Below are 20,899 nucleotides of genomic sequence, written 5' to 3'. Positions count from 1 at the left end.
TCCACTCCTGTACTAGCTTTACCCAACTTCTCAAGAGAATTTGTGGTGGAGACAGATGCTTCGGGGGTAAGAATTGGGGTTGTGTTGCAACAAGGAGGGCATCCTATAGCATATATCAGTAAGTTGCTAGCTCCTAAACATCAAGCACTCTCAATGTATGAAAGGGAACTCTTTGCCATACCCTGTGCAGTCAAGAAGTGGAGTCACTATTTGAGTGGAAGACATTTCATCATAAAAACAGATCACCAAAGCTTAAAATATCTATTAGAACAGAGGCTCAACACTCCTCTCCAGCATACATGGCTGGCCAAGCTATTGAGGTATGACTACGAGATAAGCTATAAGAGGGGTAAGGAGAACGTGGCAGCGGATGCACTCTCCCTCATATCAAGACAGGAACTCTGTTCTATGGCACTATTTACGGTGTCTACAAGTTTTTTGGGCAGAATTCAAAAGAGTTGGAGCTCAGATCACAAGATACAACAGCTAATAGCAGCTATAAGGGAGGAATCAAGCTCTTACCCAAAGTTCACATGGCAGGATGGGCAACTAAGGAGGAAAGGAAGACTTGTAGTATGAAATGACACTTCCTTACAACAGGATATCATTGCAGCTTACCACTCGAGTCTCATAGGAGGGCATTCTGGGGCTCAAGCAACTGCTAAGAGGATAGCAAGTCTACTGTATTGGAAAGGACTGTGGAGACAAGTCAGGCAGTTTGTGAAGGAATGTCAAGTATGCCAACAAAACAAGGCAGAACACCTAGCTTACCCGGGTCTTCTCCAACCCTTGCCTATGCCCAGGTCAGTCTTTACTGACATTACCATGGACTTTATCGAGGGTCTCCCTAAGTCTAAGGGAAAGGAAGTAATGTTTGTGGTAGTCGATAGATGCACCAAATACGCCCATTTCATGACACTCCCTCACCCCTACTCAGCTTCTGTGGTGGCCCAAGTTTTCTTGGACAATGTCTTTAAACTACACGGAATGTCGGAAACTATCGTGAGTGATCGAGACCTTGTGTTTCTGAGCAAGTTTTTGCAGGACCTGTTCAGATTACAAGGAGTGGAGCTACTAGCATCCAAAGCCTACCACCCGCAGACCGATGGGTAGTATGAGTCTGTCAACAAGTGCCTGGAGACCTATCTAAGGTGTATGACCGGAGACAAGCCAGCTATGAGGGCTAAATGGGTACCACTGACAGAATTGTGGTATAATACTACCTATCATAGTTCTACAGGGAGGACACCCTTTGAAGCACTCTACGAGTTCCAACCTCCCTTAAACATGCCCTATTTCCCTCATGACTCAACAATAACAGCAGTGGATGCATATATGACCGACAGAGAAAGCATGATCGGAACTCTCAAGTTTCATCTAAAGAGGGCACAGGAGAGAATGAAGGTGCAGGCAGACAAGAAAAGAACCGAGAGAGAATTTTCAATTGGAGATTCAGTATACCTAAAGCTACAACCCTATAGACAACATACGGCAGCTAGCCGACCATCCGAGAAGCTTTCTCCCCGATTTTTTGGTCCTTATGAAATCCTAGACAAAATCGGTAAAGTGGCTTACAAACTAAAGTTACCCGCTTCAGCACAGATCCATCTCATATTCCACGTCTCTCAACTGAAGAAGGCTATTAGGGTCGCTAATTGCTCAACCAAGCTACCCATGGCGGCTGACGACTCGGGAGCCCTGACAATGCAGCCATCTACAATAATGGAAAGAAGAATGGTGAGAAGAGGGAATAAGGCGGTGGCCCAAGTGTTAGTACACTAGATCAACACCTCCCCAGCCGAGGCGACTTGGGAGTACGCCGATGAGCTCAGGTGGCGCTTCCCGTGGTTCGATCTTGAGGGCAAGGGTTTTGAAGGGGAAGGGAATGTTACAGGTTAAAAGAGGGAAAAGAAGTCGATTGCAATAAAAGAGAATTGCGGGGTCAAATTATAAGAAAAGAAGAGTGAGGGACGAGAATATAACAAACAAAAGAATAGGGGTATATTTCATAAAGTCTGAGCAAGTTAGTTACAAGAGAGGCAGGAATAGCGTGAGTCAATAATTCCTAATATAAAAGGATCACTGATGTAATCACTACAAGCTATCCATGAATGAAGAAAGTTGTTTTCCTGATATCCTCTGAAATTCTCTGCTTCTCTCTGATCTTCGTCCTTTCTTCTATCTTCTCTTCTTCTCGGGTCGCATCTCTATCGGTCCAGTCCATCACAGTTAGTCATTATACGGTGATGTAGGATGCAATCGTGATCTTCCAGGTCAGTACAATTCATGATTGTTGGTCTTTTACCCCACTGCAAATGTAGGATGCAAATTGATTTGCAGGTAATTGTTGCTCCTCACCATGCATAGCAAGTGCTTGACAAAATGCTCGAGATACCACCAACCTTCCCTTTAATGGAAATCAATACGTAATGTTGGATATGACATGAACCAGATGTGCTTGCTCATATAGATCAAGTTTGTCTCAAAGAAAACGTTCATCTAATTGAGCGAAAGAGAGAACATTCATCTAAACGTTACCATATGTTCTGTTAATTTCTCTCTTCGATATGATTATGTGCTGGAATATTGCATTCTTCCCTTTAAGTGGAAATGAATGGTTCTCTTTTATTTGCACCAGACAACAAGGGTGCGATTTGTCTTCGATGATGAAGCTTTGGTAAGCTTATCCATCTTAATATAAGCTATTCGATGAACTTCAGTGATAATGAGTCAAGAGATTTATGAGTGGCATCTCTACGTATAGTTTTATACTATAATATAATTATAAGATGAATTGGGAAATGCACATGTTATCTGTATAATTTTCTACAAGAGTCATGGTGCTTGCTAAACTATTTTGCCTGCTTTCTAGCATGATTTACTCTCAATATATTTTCTGGTTTAGTATTTATTCACTGCATGCTTTCATGATTGACATGTTCTTTACTTAGATTTACCAACTGTTATACGGGTAAATCAGTTATGATATTTTGACATTATTAGGAACTAAAAATTGGAGAGCAGCTCTAGAAATCAAGTGAAAATGTCTTTGTAGGAGGTAAAAACCGCTGGAAATAAGTATAGCACTTTCTCAAGAACATCTCCGAAAGTTATACTTCCAAGAAATTTCTACAAAAGAATCCATGTCGAATGCCAGGTATTCAACGTTTGTGAACTGGGAGCTATGGTGGCCAAATTTTCCTATTCTGGCACTTCAAGGAGACACAAACGAAGCCTGAAGGACAAGTTCACTTCTTCCCAGTGATTTTTGTAAGGACTTCAATTAAGCCATATTGCAAAATTATGTATTTGGTACTACATTAAGGGATTGGATTTCTTAGGTGTTAGAACTTATGCTACTTCTGTAAATTTGCTTTGGACAAGCAGAATGGGAAGCAACTTTATGATGTGATGGTAGACAGAGCAGGCCCTTCATGCTTTCATGATCGACATGTTCAGTATCTATTCACTTCGCGCTTTCATGATTGACATGTTCTTTACTTAGGTTTACCAGCTTTCATGAACTGACGCGTTCTTTTGATATTTGATGTTCTTCAGCCGAGCTTTAGATCTCAGCCCAATAAATATGGGAGGTGAGGGAAGCCAATAGAGTGGGACAAAGCAATACATCTAAAAGTCCACAACTTCTTCGTGAGTTGAGAAATCAGTCAATCTCTATGGGTGTGAAAAAAAGCTCATGTTGCAAACATCTACCGGGAAATAAAGTTATGGTAGGTTTTTTTTTTATTGTCCTTTATGGAAGAGAAGTGATCTTACATGTGGTAAATGGGGGCGTTTCAACCTACCAAAAAAGCAACAACTCATTATCAATTGAATTTCAAATCATACTTGACATAAGTAACAGTTATTATACCTGTGAAACAGGTACACTAGGCCCAAAGATGCAAGAGTGTTGAGACTCTACAATGGGGCCTGAGGGCCTTTCAACCTACCAAAAAGCAATTAAAAGACAGTGCTAATTGAATTTATCATAGTTAAGATAATAAACAATTATTATACATGTAGAAAAGATGCATTAGGACCTGGCATTTCAGATGCAATGCTTCCCGTTTTTCTTTTCTTTCCCCTCTTATTTGGAGCATCATTAGTGGCTTCATTAGTACATCTCCTAATGTTGTGCCCAGCCCCTCCACATCTAGAGCAATAACTCACTCCATACTTTCTTATTGTCTTGGAGGAGTTGCCAGAGTTGCTTGCCTCACCCTCAGATTGCCTTATCTTTTATTTAGGTTTCCTGACGGTCTTTTAAATTCAGGTGGTTCAATTGGTGGCAGTTCAGTGCACTGCTGGTCACTTTCACCAGTAATTAGTTCAATGTACGGGACATAAGTGGCTTTCCATTGTTCAGTAGAATATCATAAGTGAACATACGTCTCAGGTTGCAAATTATTATAAACCATGCAAGTAATAGCATGTGCATATAATATCCCAGTTAATTGTCACATTCTACAACTACAAGTTCTAGCATCTAAATCTACCACCTTGTATTGGGGCATTTTCCATACTTAAAATTTGTAACTCTCTACATAACCAACTCATTCAAGGGCTCTAATATAAACTATCTTTTCTAGATTTGTCTAGCCTACTTTGTGCTACTGGACATATTGGATCCACATAGCTATTTGCCATTAATCTAAGTTTATTCATCTTTCCCATCAAATAACACATAATCTCTTCAAACATCATAATGATTGGCTTACCTTTGAACTTCACAATCTTCGAGTTAAACTGCTAACAAGTATTATTTAGTAGATTATCATTCTTAGGATAATCATTAAATCCAGCTTTGCTTCAAGCGTCGGGCTTGAATCTCTTCAGCCATGCCCATGCATCCTCATTCATTCTCTTCATTATCATCATATTATGTTCAAACTTATTACATTGTGGTACTTCTTGCACATTTTTAGAGTTGCTTGGTTAACTCCATGTTCTTGAATTTGCTGTAGAAATTCATCCATATGTACAACACATAATTCCTATGTTGAGCATTATGACATAATTCCTCCAAAACCAATTTCAATCCCTGCAAGAATCTTTATTGTCAAATAATGTTCTAGTTTTAGTCAATATTAAAAAAAATACAGTTAATTGATAGACATCTTCTGTTGATCTGATATAAAGTTTCAACCATTCTCTTTGTATCGTCCATCACCAAGTAAATTTTTCAAAAACCAACTCCATGTATCCCTACTTTCTTGCTATACAACAGCTACTGCAATCATATAGAAATATTGATTGTCATCTTGAGCAACAGCAGACAATAACTGCCCTCCATAGTACCCCTTTCGAAAACACCTATCCAACCCAATGAAGGGCATGCACCCTGCTTTAAACCCCTTGCTTAGCCTATCAAATGTTGGTGGCAGCTCTACAATAGGTCTATGCACTTTTAAACCAAATGTAGAGTTAGGATTCCTCCTCCTAAGTTCCTCATAATGGTCCCACAATTTTTTATATTGCAACTTCTCATATCTCTCTACAATTTTTCTGGTCAATCTCGTTACTCTGTATATCTGGTAGTCATCTACATGAATACCTCTATAAATTTTAAGCACTCAAAAGCATAATGTGCTAACATTGTTCGGTGTGATCTTAATTCATCAACAAGTTGAGCAGCCAACCACTTCTTATTAACTTGCTTGTTTTTGAACCCCTTAGCACAAGTATGTGGCTCCACAAACTTCTTTACTTTGAAAATTTTTACCTCATTACTCCAAGAACAAAAGATCTTCCATTTGCACCCTTCTGATCTATACTTTGTCATAACCCTTTCGTTGTCATTCTTCACAAACTTGAACACCTTTCCTATTGCTATATTATAATTTGTCACAGCTTTCTTCAACATAGTAAAGTTTGGGAATAACATTTGCAACTCTAATTGAACCTCCCCAAAAGTGGCTTTCTCATCAAACTCGAGGTACTTTCTCAACTCCTCTTCACCCTTGTCATCATCAGGTATATAGTTGTCCACTAACTCCTTTCAAATATAGTCTTCCTCTTCATCACTGGAGATAATCATAAACGTTGTTGTTGGTGATAATCTGACAACTATCTACTCTCCATTTTCGGGATCTGATCCTTCACCAATATGCTCTTCTTCTTCATCCAAATGGCCTTTGACATCCTCATTAAATATACATTCTAAATCCCAATAAACCCCTAAATCAACATGTTCAATACCTTCATACTCAAAATGATCCTCATGCTCATCTACATCATATCCTTCAAGATTATCCTCCTCACCAAACTCATTATCATTCATTCGTAAAACTAATTCAAAAATCCATCACCTCATGCCAAACACCACGCATAAATAGATATATTAAGAGAGAGAGATGACTCATATGAAGTTCCATAGAAGTGAAACACATAGAAAATCAACAGACAATTGCAACTCCATAATCTATTTGGGCAATCAAGTCAGAGGAAGTGGGCCAAAATTGCAACTCCCACATTCTTTCGAGAAAATAAGGAAGACACTGCAACATTTTTCATTCTTTTTTTTTCCCGTTTTAAAGTGTGAATTCTGAGTCTTATTATCAAGTTCAGCATTTGTTCTTTGATTATGTTGCAAAAACAAATCAGACTCTCATCATGCTTCTCTGTAGTCTAGCAAGTGTACTTGTAACACGATTGTAATGAATCAAAAGGGTATCCGATTTTGACACTTAAACAAGCTTTAGTAGGTGTGTGCTTTGGATATCAGAATCAGCTGAGGGCCAGGACGGGAGTCGAGCACTTGCTATGCATTTTGTCGAGGACTTGCTATGCATGGTGATGAACAACAATTACCCAAAATGAACCAAAGACAGCAAAAACAACAATCAGTACAGACATGGAAGCCATGTGCAATGCAAATCAATAGCTGCAGGTGCTTCTCACCGTAAAACAACCAACAATCACAATTGCATAAATCAACAGCCAACAATCAATAATCAACAATTTTGCCTTCAGAAGATCACGGGCGACACTCTCAATTGCATAAATCTTGAGGCGTTGGGTTGAATTTGATGATTTGTAGGTCAATTAGGGTTTGATCGAATTTTGGGGGAAGAGGCAATTTGGGGCAATTCGGGTGGGAGGAAGGCTTTCTTTTCTCTACAAGGACGACGAACAGTGCAAATAAACGGCGTCTACAGGATCGTTCCGTCAGGGACTCTCACTTTTTCGAACAGAAGGACCAATTGGTTCTAACGTTTCAAACGTCCGAACCAATTAGTACAGAGAATTTATTTTCGGGACGAACTTGCCGTGAGGTTTATATTTCAATGACTAAATTGTCAATTTTGTCGTAATTTCTTGAGGAGGAGGTTTGATTCGAGTATTATATTTTTGGATGTGAATGTGATATTTGGAAGTTTAATTGGATCCAATTAATTCAATCGAGCAGGATCGACCCGCTAATGGTACAGCTGTAGATTTGCTCCATTCACAAAATTCGAATTTCACATTAATTTAGAGATCGATAGCTTACATGGAATGTGGGTTGTAATATGAATATTATCGTGTTTTAAAAGTAAATTAAATAATGTAAGTGGTAATATATATATATAATATTGATAAAATTTGACATGTAAATTAAATTAATGAATTAATGAAAATGAATGCAATTTGATAGTCGTAATATTTGAATGATGGTCGTTTGTTTTCTGACAAAGTCAGCTGGTACAAATTCCAATGATCTAGAAATAAGAAATTTTTTTTTGGGCCAAATCTAGAAATAAGAATTTATAAATGCAAGTTATGGTCATCTCAGTTTGTTATAAATTATAGTTATTTTACACTAAAAAAATAGAGTCATCGATTTCAAAATATGAGTTGTACACACTGCCAAGCAATATTAAGGAAGAAGAACTACATATACAACGAATAATTGCACATCACATTTGTATATATGTAATGTAAAGGTATATAGTTTGATAATCATATGCGTAATACAGACGACGACGTAGAAGGATACCACAACAGTGGAGAAATATCTAAGCCAATGGAGGCAACAACACCGAAACGATAACATATATATAGAGTAGTTACGCATAATAGATTGAGGCTCCTCATAGTAATATTACCTAATTTAATTTGTAGTAAACTTACTTGCCAAAACAACTCTTAATGAATCTCATTTTTACTCAATTGTTTTATATAGCTTATTATGACATAATTAATTTCATATAATTCCTAATTTTTTTCTCTACTGACCTCCCAATTTGTTACTTGTTTTTCCCAATCCCTAATTATTGTACCCATCAACCGTTCATAGATTCAATAAAATCAAATTTTCTAATCATCTTTATTCTGGTCGGATATGTGCACCTTTTAGTCACCAAAAAAAAATGCACATCTTTTGTAATTTTTAATTAAACTGTTTTTTTCTCCTTGTCATCTTTTTTTTTAAGTCGAATAACACTTTTAGTTTTTTTGGTTTTTTAAAAATAATTTTTACCCTTATCCTGATGCAGGCAACAAAGAATTATAAACTTGTTGAAATAATTTAAATAAAATATTAATAAAAATTTGTTATAAAAGTTTAATTACAACTTTGCCTATCAAAAGTTAAAAGTATGTTTTCAAGGAAAAATTTTACATTAATTTTATTAAATAAATTAAAGGCTTCATTTTAATTTTATGCCGCCAACTCTCTTAGATCCCCCTGCAGAGAAGCCGCGTCAGGGATGGAGAAGGAAACCGGTGAAGTTGCCAATGGAGGAGGAAGGAGGGAGAAGTTATACTTGTGGAGGGTTGGACAACTATTGATAGTTTGGATTTTCAAATGAGAAAAGTAAACGGGCATAATGAGGTTGGGGAAATTAAATCTATTGAAAAAAAAAACAGAGGTGAGAAATTATTAAAATTACCAAGGCGGATTCTATGCCTATATTTTAAGAATTCCATGTGTTTCAAGGGTAAATATACATGGCTTTAACTTAATTGAGTTTTTTTACAATGGGAAATTCATTAAACCAAAATTGCAACCGTTTATTTTGCTGCCAAGCTCTTTAAAGTGGCGGGTAATTTTTGAGTATTCCTTGTAATCTTGAAGGTATACAAATAAACCAAACAACCATAAACAAAAACCATAAATATATATCAACCTAGTATATGTTATTGACACAACACAATAGACTAGCTTTGGTCTCGCTTTCATTTTCCTACAACGCATTATACCAATAAAAATAAATTTGAAGAAAAGAAATACAAATAAAGGAGGAGAATTAAATTTGGTTTATAAGAAATATAATGATTTACTACCTGACATTGGCATTCCTCCTAAAATCATCTAACTATATATAATGACATGGTTTGTTATTTAATTAAACATACAAGAGCATCTAGAAGTCAACGGATCAAACCAGTCCACTAAGGGGTAAAATTCTTCAATGCTATGTATAGTTCAAAGATATGAAGAAAAGAATAAATAAAGCTGGAGGATTAAATTTGGTTTATTGAGATTTAAAGATTTACTGACCCTGATAATCTTTCTAAAATCATGTAACTTGCAATGGCATAGTTTGTGATTAAATTACCATATAACAACGGACAAGACTAATCCAAGTTTGCAACAAATCGGTACACAAAAGGATAAAATTCTTCGAATAGTGAATTTGTCATTCATAAAAATAGAAATAAAATCGAAAATGAAATATTATTTAAAGGAAGGAAGAAAGGAAAGAAGAGCGGAATCACCTAATAAGTTGTTGATAAGGGTATTTAGGATGAATAAAATATTTCTCAAGTATTTCTGAATATTTTATACATATACACAATTCAAACATTTTTAGAGAGAAGATGGTTGAGATCAGTTCCAATCATTCCTGCCGAACAGTGTCCATCAAATTGTCCATTGATCCAAACAAATGGGAACAGGTTTGACGAAGTATTTAATTTGTTTTGATTTTATTTGCTTTCAAGTATTTATATTTTCCATAATTTAGGGGGAAAAAAGAAAAACTATTTATATATATATATATATATCACATATGTGTACATATATACGCATGAAATCTATTACGATCAAATCAGGCCATGTATATATGGACGCATGATATATCATATACGTCAGTCCGACTGTTTGGAACATTTTGATCGTTGAATTCCCCCAGAGCTCGTCGACCATAATCAATCAATCAGTCAGTAATATTTTCAGTTTGACATTCAATCTAAGCCTTTCAGAGGAAAAAAAACAAAATACAGAGACTCATAAGCTTTAACATGGTTCTCTATTTTGAAATGTCATTACTTTAGTTCTCGAATTTTCGCCATTATATCGAAGATGGTCTGAGCACCACCTTCCTTAACAAAGCCATGACAGGAGGCCTACATGGGAGTTGCGTTGACGTATAATATCAATACTGTCTGCAACATTACTTTAATTTCTACTTGCAATACGTCTTTATATCGAGTTTTACCATCCAAGAACATAGACCAGTGACACGAAGCTCGAGGTCATAAATTGTGATTGCAAATATCAAAATTAGAATGAATTGTTTCATTTGCAATTAATTCATGATTTCATCAAAACATCTACATACGATAAGTCACACACACACACACACACCCCATATATATATATATATATATATATTGTAATAACTTAACAGTATTCAACAGATTAATTATCACTACTTGGTCTGCTTGATCCAAAATCCATTCCCTTTTTACTGCATATGAATATTTTAATGATAACATTGTTTATCATGAGAATGCCAAACTAGTGATTAACGCATGTTCATTGTAGTACAATAACCTTTCAGACTACTTGTTATCGCTTTGCGAACTGAGGTTACCGCAAAATTCAAAATCAAATTTCAAAAGAAATCGATATAATATCCTCACGCCACGACTCATCTGTAGGTAGAAAGAAAATTAAAATTATATATTGCAAAGAAAGGTTGTGTTGTAGTCCGGTAGGTCCCAGAGATAATACATGACTTGAACACGAATCAATTGCCTTCAGCTGTAGTTTTATCCCCAAAAATAGAAACAAAGAAATGAGGGGGATAAAAGATATAAAACAATCTGTCAATCATGATATATAAAAGGATGGCCAAAATCATAATATATAAAAGGAGGTAAATGATCCCGAGTTTGAGTGATCACGGGGCGTCCAAAGTACTATATCCTATCTATACCATTCTCGTTCCGTTGCTCATCAGTAGCACTCTACACTTCGAGCTCCTTGCAAGAGTCTCCGGGAAATGACTGGCAAAGTACCAGAACTGCAAAAGGATCCCAGAGAAGCAGAGGAGTCTGTTTCTCCCATTCCAAGAATTTTATTTATTCCATTGGTGCCCAAGCATGAATTGCTATTCTCGTACTACCAACCGATAACCCTGCCAAAAAAGGGAAAAAAAAAAATAGAGGCATGAATTTAACGATGTCCTTTTTAGCAGTTCCGGGTTAATAGTCAAGCTTCTCGTTCAACAATTCAAATTGACTTTTCGTTAACATATAAATCTTGATGAACACGATTTTACTTCTAAAATACAACTGAGGAAGTCTAACTGCGAAGGATCCTAGTCCTCTCAAGCGGTGCCATAAAAGTGCAATAAAACGAAGTTCATGTCCCAATATATGTATTTTCACAGTTCTAAATCTTTTTGAGATTCAATCACAAGATTCACATAGAAACCAAACCGCAAGTTAAAGCCAAGCGAAGCAACATTTAAGCAATCTCTAATTATAGCTCCTTCATGAAGTCATGTGAATTCACACTTCTTCCTAAAATCGGGGGGGGGGGACGGCTTTTACAAAGAAATTCCCGCATATTTAGAGGCAAAAACACTGATTTTGTACTCATAAAACAAACGTCACATTTAATCAGTAGGTTCAGCACTACCTAGCCCAGTTTTGGTTACATACCTAAGTGACTTTATCGGGGAAGAAGTGGTTGCCTATCTTCAGTATTCACATGATGACTAGCCTGAAAATTCCACCAGTAGAAAAAGAAACACACATTAAAACGGAAAAACATGGGAATGACTCTGGTGTTGTAACTATAAAGTGAAGCGACTCCAATTTACCTCATCATTTGCCCCAGCTGCCATATTAATAAAGGAATCCCTTGACCTGGTAAAGGCACATAATATCCAATATGGTTCAAAGTTTAATCTTAGTATCAGTGGAATGAAACAAGCAACAGGGAATAACTTCCCAAGAAATGTGGCCTGATTAATTAAGGAACAGACAGCCACAAAGAACTTTATATATTTTATGGCCAGAATACGTATGAAAAACGTATTTAGAAAAAGAGTTCCTTTGCATCCCAATCCCACAACTTTTAAGGGTCAAGGAAAAAATACACATATTCCGTATATTCACTTAACCCTCTCCAAATGCATCCCCTGACTTCCCCATCCAAAAAAAGGGACGCATCCTAAACAAAACATCTCTCTCTCTCTCTCTCTCGCCCTGTTGCAAAGAATTATATTGCTTCATGGAATAGTTGCCCAAAAGACATGAGATTGGATACAATAGGAGTCAAGGAGTAGGTGATGTGTACAGAATACAATGATAAAGATAGAAGACACCCGAAAATGATTTAACTTCCCCATTCAACTGAAGTGGCAATTATTTTTCCTTTTAGACCGGTAAATGATAATTGATATCAGCAGAGACATGTCAAACAATCAGATGAAATCAGAAGCACAATCAGATAAAATCAGAAGCACGTACCTCCGCTCATCATCAACATCTACTAATTCCAGCAGTCCATTTTGTTGCTCATCTTTGACTTTTGAAAGGGGTGAAAAGAACTGAATAAAAAAAAAACAAAAGAAAGGGTAAACATAAAACTGTAGAACACTACAAACTTATCCTATTTCCCCAATCATTCAAGTGCCAAAAAACATTCCATTTGAATCACCTGGTGCATCGAAATGAACACGATAGTGATTCCTAGCATGAAGTTAATGGTCAACGTGTGACCAAACAGTGCAGCAGATGCGAATCCAGTGAAGATTGTGGCCACAGTTGATGAGTACTTCTTCAAAATTGTGTCTAAATAAGATCACAGAAGTCATCAGTAAATGAAAGTAGCCAAAAGAAGTCATTAGAAGGCTCTTCCAGTTTCTTCTGAAACGACAGCGATCAGTGGTTGCATAAAATTTGAAAGAAACAATTTACCCCAAAAAAAGAAAAAAATGAGTTTAACATTTGAGCTTACTTTAAAACCTAGAGTATTTAAGTTTTTTGAGAGAAACACAAACAGTCAACCTGAAATTCTTACCTGCATATTTGAAGAAAAATGAGGATAGGATCCCTTGAGCTGCATTATTACATATAAGCAGGATAGTAGCTTTTGAATGTCCTTGCAGAATATCAAAGCTGCTTGGTCCTGAAAAAGTACGAATACCGCAAAATTAGGGTATTTGGTAAAAGTGTTTCCTTCTGGCAAAGGAGACAAAATGGTCCATGCAGATGAATCTACCAAGTAAAATGGAGCTTTATTCATCAATATGAAGGTTGGCATAATAATAATAATAATAATAATAAAAAGTAATATAAGATTCCAGAACCGCAATATAAATGTTATAAAAGTAATATAAGATTCCAGAACCGCAATATAAATGTTATAAAAGTAAAATATACAGAGTAGGTAGTGTGATCTCCAAAATAGTAATAATAATAATAAAATTTCTTGTACCTTTGATGATGGCTGATCCCACAATTCCTAGAAAGTTGAATATAGCACCATATCCATATAAGAACAAATTCTGCAAAGTTGAAATTATATTGATAAAGAAAATCTGCAGCCCATCTAATCATTTACTTCAGCAACAGCATTACTTGATGCTTAAGAAACAAAGAATAAAAATATTCAGATTCAGATGAGCTTCCATCTTCAACTGAAAGAGACGCAAGGCATCTCGGTGTCAATTCACAAAAAGTAAGTTCTTTCAAAATCATGTTTACAACACATTCAGACTTAGATTCACCAGAAAATCATAATTTGCTTTCAAAGCAAGGAAAGAAAATAATACAAAGACAGGGTTTTGGCTATTCGAGAAAGACAATGAAAATTTTCTTGAGAGTGATTATAATTTCTACGGAATTACTTCCAACTAATTAAGAGGTAAATCTTATCAAACTTCGACTCATATTCATGGCATCATAAAGGGTCTGGCGGCAAATTGCAAATGTGCAGTCAGTTAAAAATTTATAGGAAATTTAAATCCCCCAATCAACAGATCTCAACATGCCATCTCGTGATAAATCACCTGAAGGTAAATGCTTGTGTCATATTGGCTCTTCAGTGCATACTCGTTGAAGACAGAAGCCATGGATGGGACTGTGACCTGCAAAGACAGTGACAGTATATTGACATCAGGAGATCATATTAATCTTAAACATGAATTGAGATGTTGATACTGCTGTGGTCACAAACCATGACAGTAACAAATTCTGACAGCCCGTTAATATTAGGGTTTACAAGATACTTACAAAAATCAGAGTCAGTATGTATGCACCCGCTTCAACAGGAAGACCCATAGCAGTTGTGCCTTCGGGCAAGGATCGCAATTGATTTATACTGATACCAATGAGCAATAGAGCAAGGGCTTCCCACTGTAAAAAATAATGATCGCTCAGGCACAGTAACATTAAAAAGAAAAGGAATACTGCGATCAGCCTAATTTCATAGTCTGGAAAGTTCCAAAAGCCATTGCAAATAAATCATCAAAGGGACCACAGGACCAGAGAAACAGACTAGTGAAGGGCTTACCTGGATTATGGAGAATCGACGTCTCATTATTACCTTCAGTAAAACAGCTATCACCAAAACCTGCATATTTTTTGGGTAAAATATTAACAATAAGGTCATTCTCACTCGATTAAAAGGAAGCGGAATCAATGAACTTCTACAGGGAGATTACAAGAGAGGAGATAAATACATCTAAAAGTCTATCTATATATATCTGTATACAGACACGTACATACATATACATAATACAGACACGCTAGAAATGACATTTTTAGATCCAACAAACCGAGTCCTCCCAGTTTAATGTCAATCATATGCTTAAAGAATTATGCCAACAACCAGGCTACAAGAAGACAAATTTGGACACACAACAGACATCTCCAAAAGTTAGATAGCCTGAAACCAGATTGAAACATTTTTACTTCAATCTTTGTATTCTCAAAGAATTGTCTGCAGCTATTTGAAAATAAAGTTTTCTACCCTTTTAACAATTTTCAACCATCATAAAAAAGCATGCTTATCTACATTCACGGTCTCCTTTACAATGCATGGTCTGCCGTTTCATTGCCCTCTTCTTTGACAGGGTAAGACCAAAGAATGTGACAGTTAATCCAGCAGCTAACATATTACCATGAACATAACCAGAGCTAGTATCATAGTGCAAGCAAACTTAACCGGAAAGGTTAGTATTTGCTAATGATATGCCAGAATCAGGATATATTATCAAAAGCACGTCCAATAAAAATACTTTCTTCATTAAGATAATTCCATCCTGCAGAGGCAGGCAGCAAGTTATAGCAGGGACGAGGATTTGAGAATTACCTTCAGGTTACTAAGCATCTTAACGGTTGCAGGATTAAAGTATAGCTGCAAAAAAATTTGTGAAAATCATTAACTCTTCAAATGAATTCAGCAAATATTTACTCTATTACTGACCCTTGTTAATCTAAACAAGGCTTACTCCATGCGAGTACTGCCTCGCTCTCTACCTGCTACTGGGAATAGAAATTACAGGCCCACATCGATTTCATAATGGATCACTCTATAAGAAAAAAGAAGGGATTACAGGTGATTGAAAAGGCGGACTTTTTGCCCCCATTTAGTGGAGAAAAACAATTAGATTTCATCTTATCTAGAAGAATTTACTAATGTAATCCATGCATTGGCATCCATAACATAACTATATTATACATAACCCTAATACAGGGACGAGCAATATAAAAGCACACATAGTTTTCCCAAAGTACTACAAGATTGTACGTAATAATGGATATGCCTAGAAGATTTTGATGCATGGAACCCAGGACAGATGTCGAGGGGTAGTTCGCAGTAAGAGAGACAGTTTCCTTGGAGATCTATATTAGTGTATCAATAGAACTTTACCTGCATAGTGAACTTCAGATAATTATTAACCGCGTATAGGAAGGCTGGAACAGCAAGGAGGATGTTGGCACGGGCCGCCTGAAAACAATGTAAATTGGATAAGCCAACAAGCAAAACTAACATCTCTGCAGAGGAACAGGAAATATGCAATGGTCATCGACTCCATGTGATTGGATACATATCTTACATATTTTACCTAAAAAAATAATCTGGATATAATGGAATAATAATAAGTGCAGAGGCTTAAGATTACATGAAGCGTGCAATTTGGATTTGTAGCTATTCACTATATAGTTGAATTTCATATTTAATAGAAAATATGGGTGCGATAACCAAAGTTTCATCAGTTAAAAAAATAATAATAATAAGCAGCCATACTGCAGATAAAATAATGCCAGTAAAGTCACATATAGACTTTAATTAATTAGATTAGCACCAATTACCAGTCTTTTTCAATAGATGAATTCTGAACAAAATAATAGAAGTGGCGATCTATTGAATATTTACATTTACACTGGCAAAGATCCAGTTGTATAAATAATAAAAGGTGCAGGTACAAAAAAGAACATCCTAAAGATTCACAGAAGCAGAACATCTTGATCTCCATCTAGCTAGCAGATATTTCATACCTAGAATAACATAACTCGTCATATTGAAGAAAAGACTAAGCTAAATCCTTGTGAAAGGCACTCTAGCAGCAGTCTGGTACTCCACAATAGATCATAGGCCAGCAAATTGCCTTTCCACAACACACTATTTGGGCACCAGGTTTCAACTTTACATACTTCAGGTGCCTCACAAGCTTGAAGTCTGGCCAGTAATAAGGCAGACTCGACGCAGCCTGTATATGATTTGCAACTTCATTTTGACATCATTTAGTTCCCATTATAGTCCAAGTCACCACACCAGTCTATATCATAGGAATGGTGGATATGTGCCCATGCCATTACATTGTGACTACATGATTGATTGCCTTTGTGAACAGTTTGGGTATGGTTTATGTTGTAACTGAGTGAGTGAATCTTAATTGTTCAGTTCGCAATAATCAAGCATGAACATAATGCTCCTGGTACTCACTATTGATCAACTTCGAGTGGGGCCTCCTAACATTGTGTTGAAGCATGTGCCTTTTTTGCAACCAGTTGACTTAGAGGTCTATATTGGGTATATTGATAAATTTAGGCTTTATTTCGATGACATAATTCCTCATGCCATACAAGTTGAGAGACATAAATTGAACAAGTGTGGCCAGCCCCTGTTGGGATCTACTACTAAACATAGATCCTGCACCTGTGATACACATGAGACATAATTCTAATCTGCATAAAATACATCATGAATCAAGAATACTTGTTAGTATGAGATTAATGCATTGATAGAAATTTTTAACAAGTTATTTTTAAATCTTTTTTTTTTCCATATGCATGTCTGATTCAGTACCTTATTTTTGTTTTCTTCTAACTAATCATAAATGGAAATTATAAAATGCAAAGTTAGTGAACATAATAGATGAAATTAGCCAACTACGGGCTAGTTTCTTGTGGTGGTTTTGGCTTTGAGATGACAGAGGGAAAAATGAAGCAACAGGCTTTGGCACGTGGACAGAAAGATAGAAAAAATAAGTTTAACACTTAGTTTGCAATTTTACCAATCATTTCCATGCAATTATTAGTTGGTCACCATTCTATGACGGATATCCTTGGTAAATTATTATAGTAACTGTCAACGGGAACACCAAGTTCTTCATATTAAAGCATAATGATCTCCCCACTCTGCTTTAAATTTATTTCTCATATGATTTTCAAGCCGCCTAATGCACATGAGACTTGTGGAAAAAAAAGATAATGCAACTTTACTTTTCCCAAGAAAATTACATCACATGCACATACAAGCTCTTTGTTGCAGCGATAGAAATTGAGAAATTACCACAGTTGAAAGTAAAGAGACTTTTACACTTGAACATAAGTCCATATAGTAACGTGTGAGAACTAAAGAGAGTTCTATAAAGTAGATTGTACTGTCCATTTCCGCCCTTTAATGTTGAAAGAAGAAAGGCTAGTCAAGTTTCTATACTATAAATTTCAAACACAACACATTTCCAAGATATGCCGAAAAGTTTGACTTCTTAAACCTGCACTAAGCCCGGCCTCTAGCGTGCATAAATATCCCCTAGCATATCCTAGACCAAATTAGATTAGCAACAAAGCTTATATGTGATCTGAGCTCCTCCAGGTGAACGATAGCAAATAAGAGGATTACCTGTATGAATGTGGATATTGAGAGCAACGGCTTCTCGCCCACTTTTTGACGCCTAGCCTGCACAATGAAGCATAAAAAGTAGATAAACATTTGGAGGATTAGATCAGATCATTTGACTGTTCTCTCCATTCTTCATACTCACTGATCACATCTTCTCCCCTACTATCTCAACAGGGAGCTCAAACAATGAAAAGCCTACCACAAGGGAAGTCATATGATGTTGTTACATTACAGAATTAAGCTCAAAATGTAATTTTCAAACATACCTGGAATAAAAGCATCAGAACTGCAAAGAGAACCTTTGCAGCTTCTGTCAAAAAGTTAACACTGATAGGGCTGAAGTTGAACTTTCCATCCACTTTGGACATATAAACTAGAATTGGCTGGCCAAGAAAACCAGGAAAAAGAGTCAGCTTTTGAAATGATCAGCACCCAGAATGTCTCGATGTGTCTTCTTATATGAGCCAGAGCAAGATTCATAAAGAAAAAGGTGTACAGTCAAAGGAACTTGACTTATGGAATTACCAATAACGGGGAGGTTAATGCTAGAGTGAAAATGCAAGTAAGCTACTACAAACTAAAATAACTACATAAAGGAGCCCATGATATTTTTATTTTTTCCCCTCAACTGTAAGAATATGCCAAAAATCACAAGCAGGTCCATATCCTTTTATTATTGATAGTTTATGGGGTTCTAAAAATCAAAAACATTATTTCGAGTTCATGGTACTAAGGAATGTCCATTTAAGGAACACCAGTATCTTCAGGAAGACAAAAGAAGAGCTGAGGAAAAGGGGGGAATCAGAATTATGGTTGATTACCTGCAAGCCCACAAGTATACAATCACCGACAACCAAGAGAACGTTAAGGGCACGCTGCTTTGATGACACATTGCTTTTGTGTCGATCATAAGCCCTTGATATAGGTCTGGTAGTAGGAGATACAAGTCTTGAGTGGCAGACACTGCATTCAACAACTCCGTTCTTCATCGGTCTGCCCTCGTAATATTAAAAATAATTATATCTGCAGCAAAGGGAATTGCATGACGTTGAAAACAGATCATAGCAATAAAAGCTCTCAGAACCATGCAAGGAGCGAAAGGGATGCCACTTAGTCCTAGATTGGTTATTCCCCTGGTTTGAAATTTGAGGCATCATGTCAATGCGAAGCTTTCTGATAATAGCACTGCGTGGATGAATGATAAAGTGGGATAGTGAGGAACTTTTCTATAAGATTAATCTCCCAAGTCCCAAAAGTTAAAAAAAAAAAAGATCCCTTTTTTTTCTGGTTGCAAATCCATCTAATAGAATCAGCGAATTCATGCGCAGCCAGTCCGAAGATTTCACAAGCCAGCTGTGCCAATGCACTATCTATGATTCCCCCCTCTTGAAGATGCACATTCAACTAAAAGAAAAGGAGGCTATCTCATCAAGCGAAAGGTCAAGCACAATTCTTCGCCAGATACAATGGATTACATCTACAGTAGGCACGAACTTACCCGGCCAATGCTACTCAGTGCTCAATACGCCCAAGAGATGCAGGAGTTGTTGAAATCAGAGGTCAAAGCCTGAACATGATTGAAGAGAAAGGCAGTGTCAAGGAATCCGGTCGCCAACAAGACACATTTGCTGTAGAATTCAGCATATGGCAGAGGGCAAACAACAAAACAGGCGGTGGAGCAATAAAGTGAACAAATTGATCACAAAACGACTCAGATCACATTGACGGAGAAGAATTGAGCTCCACGAAGGCAACAATCGAAGAAAGATCCGGCAAAAAAAGCGAGATCTGAGAATCACAGCGCGAGCCGAAACTGAACCGATCACTTGCAGGTTCACGATGAGCTCGTGATCAGGGGACTCGGGATAACACCAACCAAACCTCACCTGCGTCTCGCCGGCACGCTGATTTCCCGTTGCCCGCCGATTCAGAGCTCAAACGGTGGCCGGAGAAGCTCCGGTGCCGTCGTCCGATGGTGGAGTTGAGCTCGAAGCCTCTCGGAGTGCCGCAGAATGCAACAGATCCTTCAAAGATTCGAGGAATATGCATCCATTAGAGAGAGAGTGTGTGTGAAGAGAGATCTTCGCTCTGTTTTCTTTCGGATTTCCTTTTGGCTTTGAATTTTCACTGCAGCGAACCTGCAGTCGGCACCCGTCCCTGAGGTTGAAGCAGTTAAAGATGACAGACCAATGCTCTGTTGACTTTTTGGGGTTATTGACCAATGGTGGTCGAGGGTGACGCTTCATGTGTGGACGGACGGGTGATGATGCTGTTCAAAGTCTCTCCACTCCAAATTGTTTTTTTTTTTGTTTTTTTTTTTTTTGGGTGGGGAGGAGGTTATTTCAGGTGGGCAGTTTCTTTCCTTTTTGAATAATTTCATTACATTCTTTTTTGGTAATGAAGGCTGATCACTCATTCATTAAGTATCAATCAATAAAGTCTATTACAGATCGAGGGACTTGAATCCCCATAGCATCCTTGAATAAATAGCTAGATAAAAATAGAAAGAACATGGTAATAGGTGATCAATGGAGTAGA

General features: G+C 36.9%; 1 protein-coding gene across 1 annotated transcript; it reads right to left on the bottom strand.

Annotated features, from left to right (window-relative positions):
- Positions 1-10,869: 10,869 nt before the first annotated feature.
- Positions 10,870-20,470, bottom strand: LOC116214273 (CMP-sialic acid transporter 2-like). The gene is made up of 17 exons (XM_031549659.1): positions 20,248-20,470; positions 19,860-19,928; positions 19,183-19,384; positions 18,628-18,744; positions 18,362-18,418; positions 16,103-16,180; positions 15,542-15,586; positions 14,741-14,800; positions 14,461-14,583; positions 14,238-14,315; positions 13,664-13,733; positions 13,247-13,354; positions 12,884-13,017; positions 12,694-12,773; positions 12,042-12,087; positions 11,881-11,941; positions 10,870-11,351 (listed from the first exon to the last, which is right to left on the bottom strand). The coding sequence occupies exons 3-16, from the start codon at positions 19,348-19,350 to the stop codon at positions 11,891-11,893; spliced, it is 1,215 nt and encodes a 404-aa protein (XP_031405519.1). The 5' UTR covers positions 19,351-19,384; positions 19,860-19,928; positions 20,248-20,470; the 3' UTR covers positions 10,870-11,351; positions 11,881-11,890.
- Between the last annotated feature and the right edge of the window lie 429 nt (positions 20,471-20,899).

This window comes from Punica granatum, chromosome 7 (genome assembly GCF_007655135.1).
Source record: "Punica granatum isolate Tunisia-2019 chromosome 7, ASM765513v2, whole genome shotgun sequence".
Taxonomy (NCBI): Eukaryota; Viridiplantae; Streptophyta; class Magnoliopsida; order Myrtales; family Lythraceae; genus Punica; species Punica granatum.
Note: the sequence above shows the minus strand (reverse complement) of the source record. Positions and strands in the feature narration are given on the sequence as shown.

Bases quoted from the DNA above. Each gene is read 5' to 3' on its own strand.
- LOC116214273 (XM_031549659.1), bottom strand. From the start codon at position 19,350: ATGAAGAACGGAGTTGTTGAATGCAGTGTCTGCCACTCAAGACTTGTA. The intron at 18,419-18,627 runs GTATGTTTGAAA...TTCATTGTGCAG, and splicing joins TTCTGATGCTTTTATTCCAG to GCTAGGCGTCAAAAAGTGGG. The intron at 12,088-12,693 runs GTACGTGCTTCT...TGCCTTTACCAG, and splicing joins GATGTTGATGATGAGCGGAG to GTCAAGGGATTCCTTTATTA.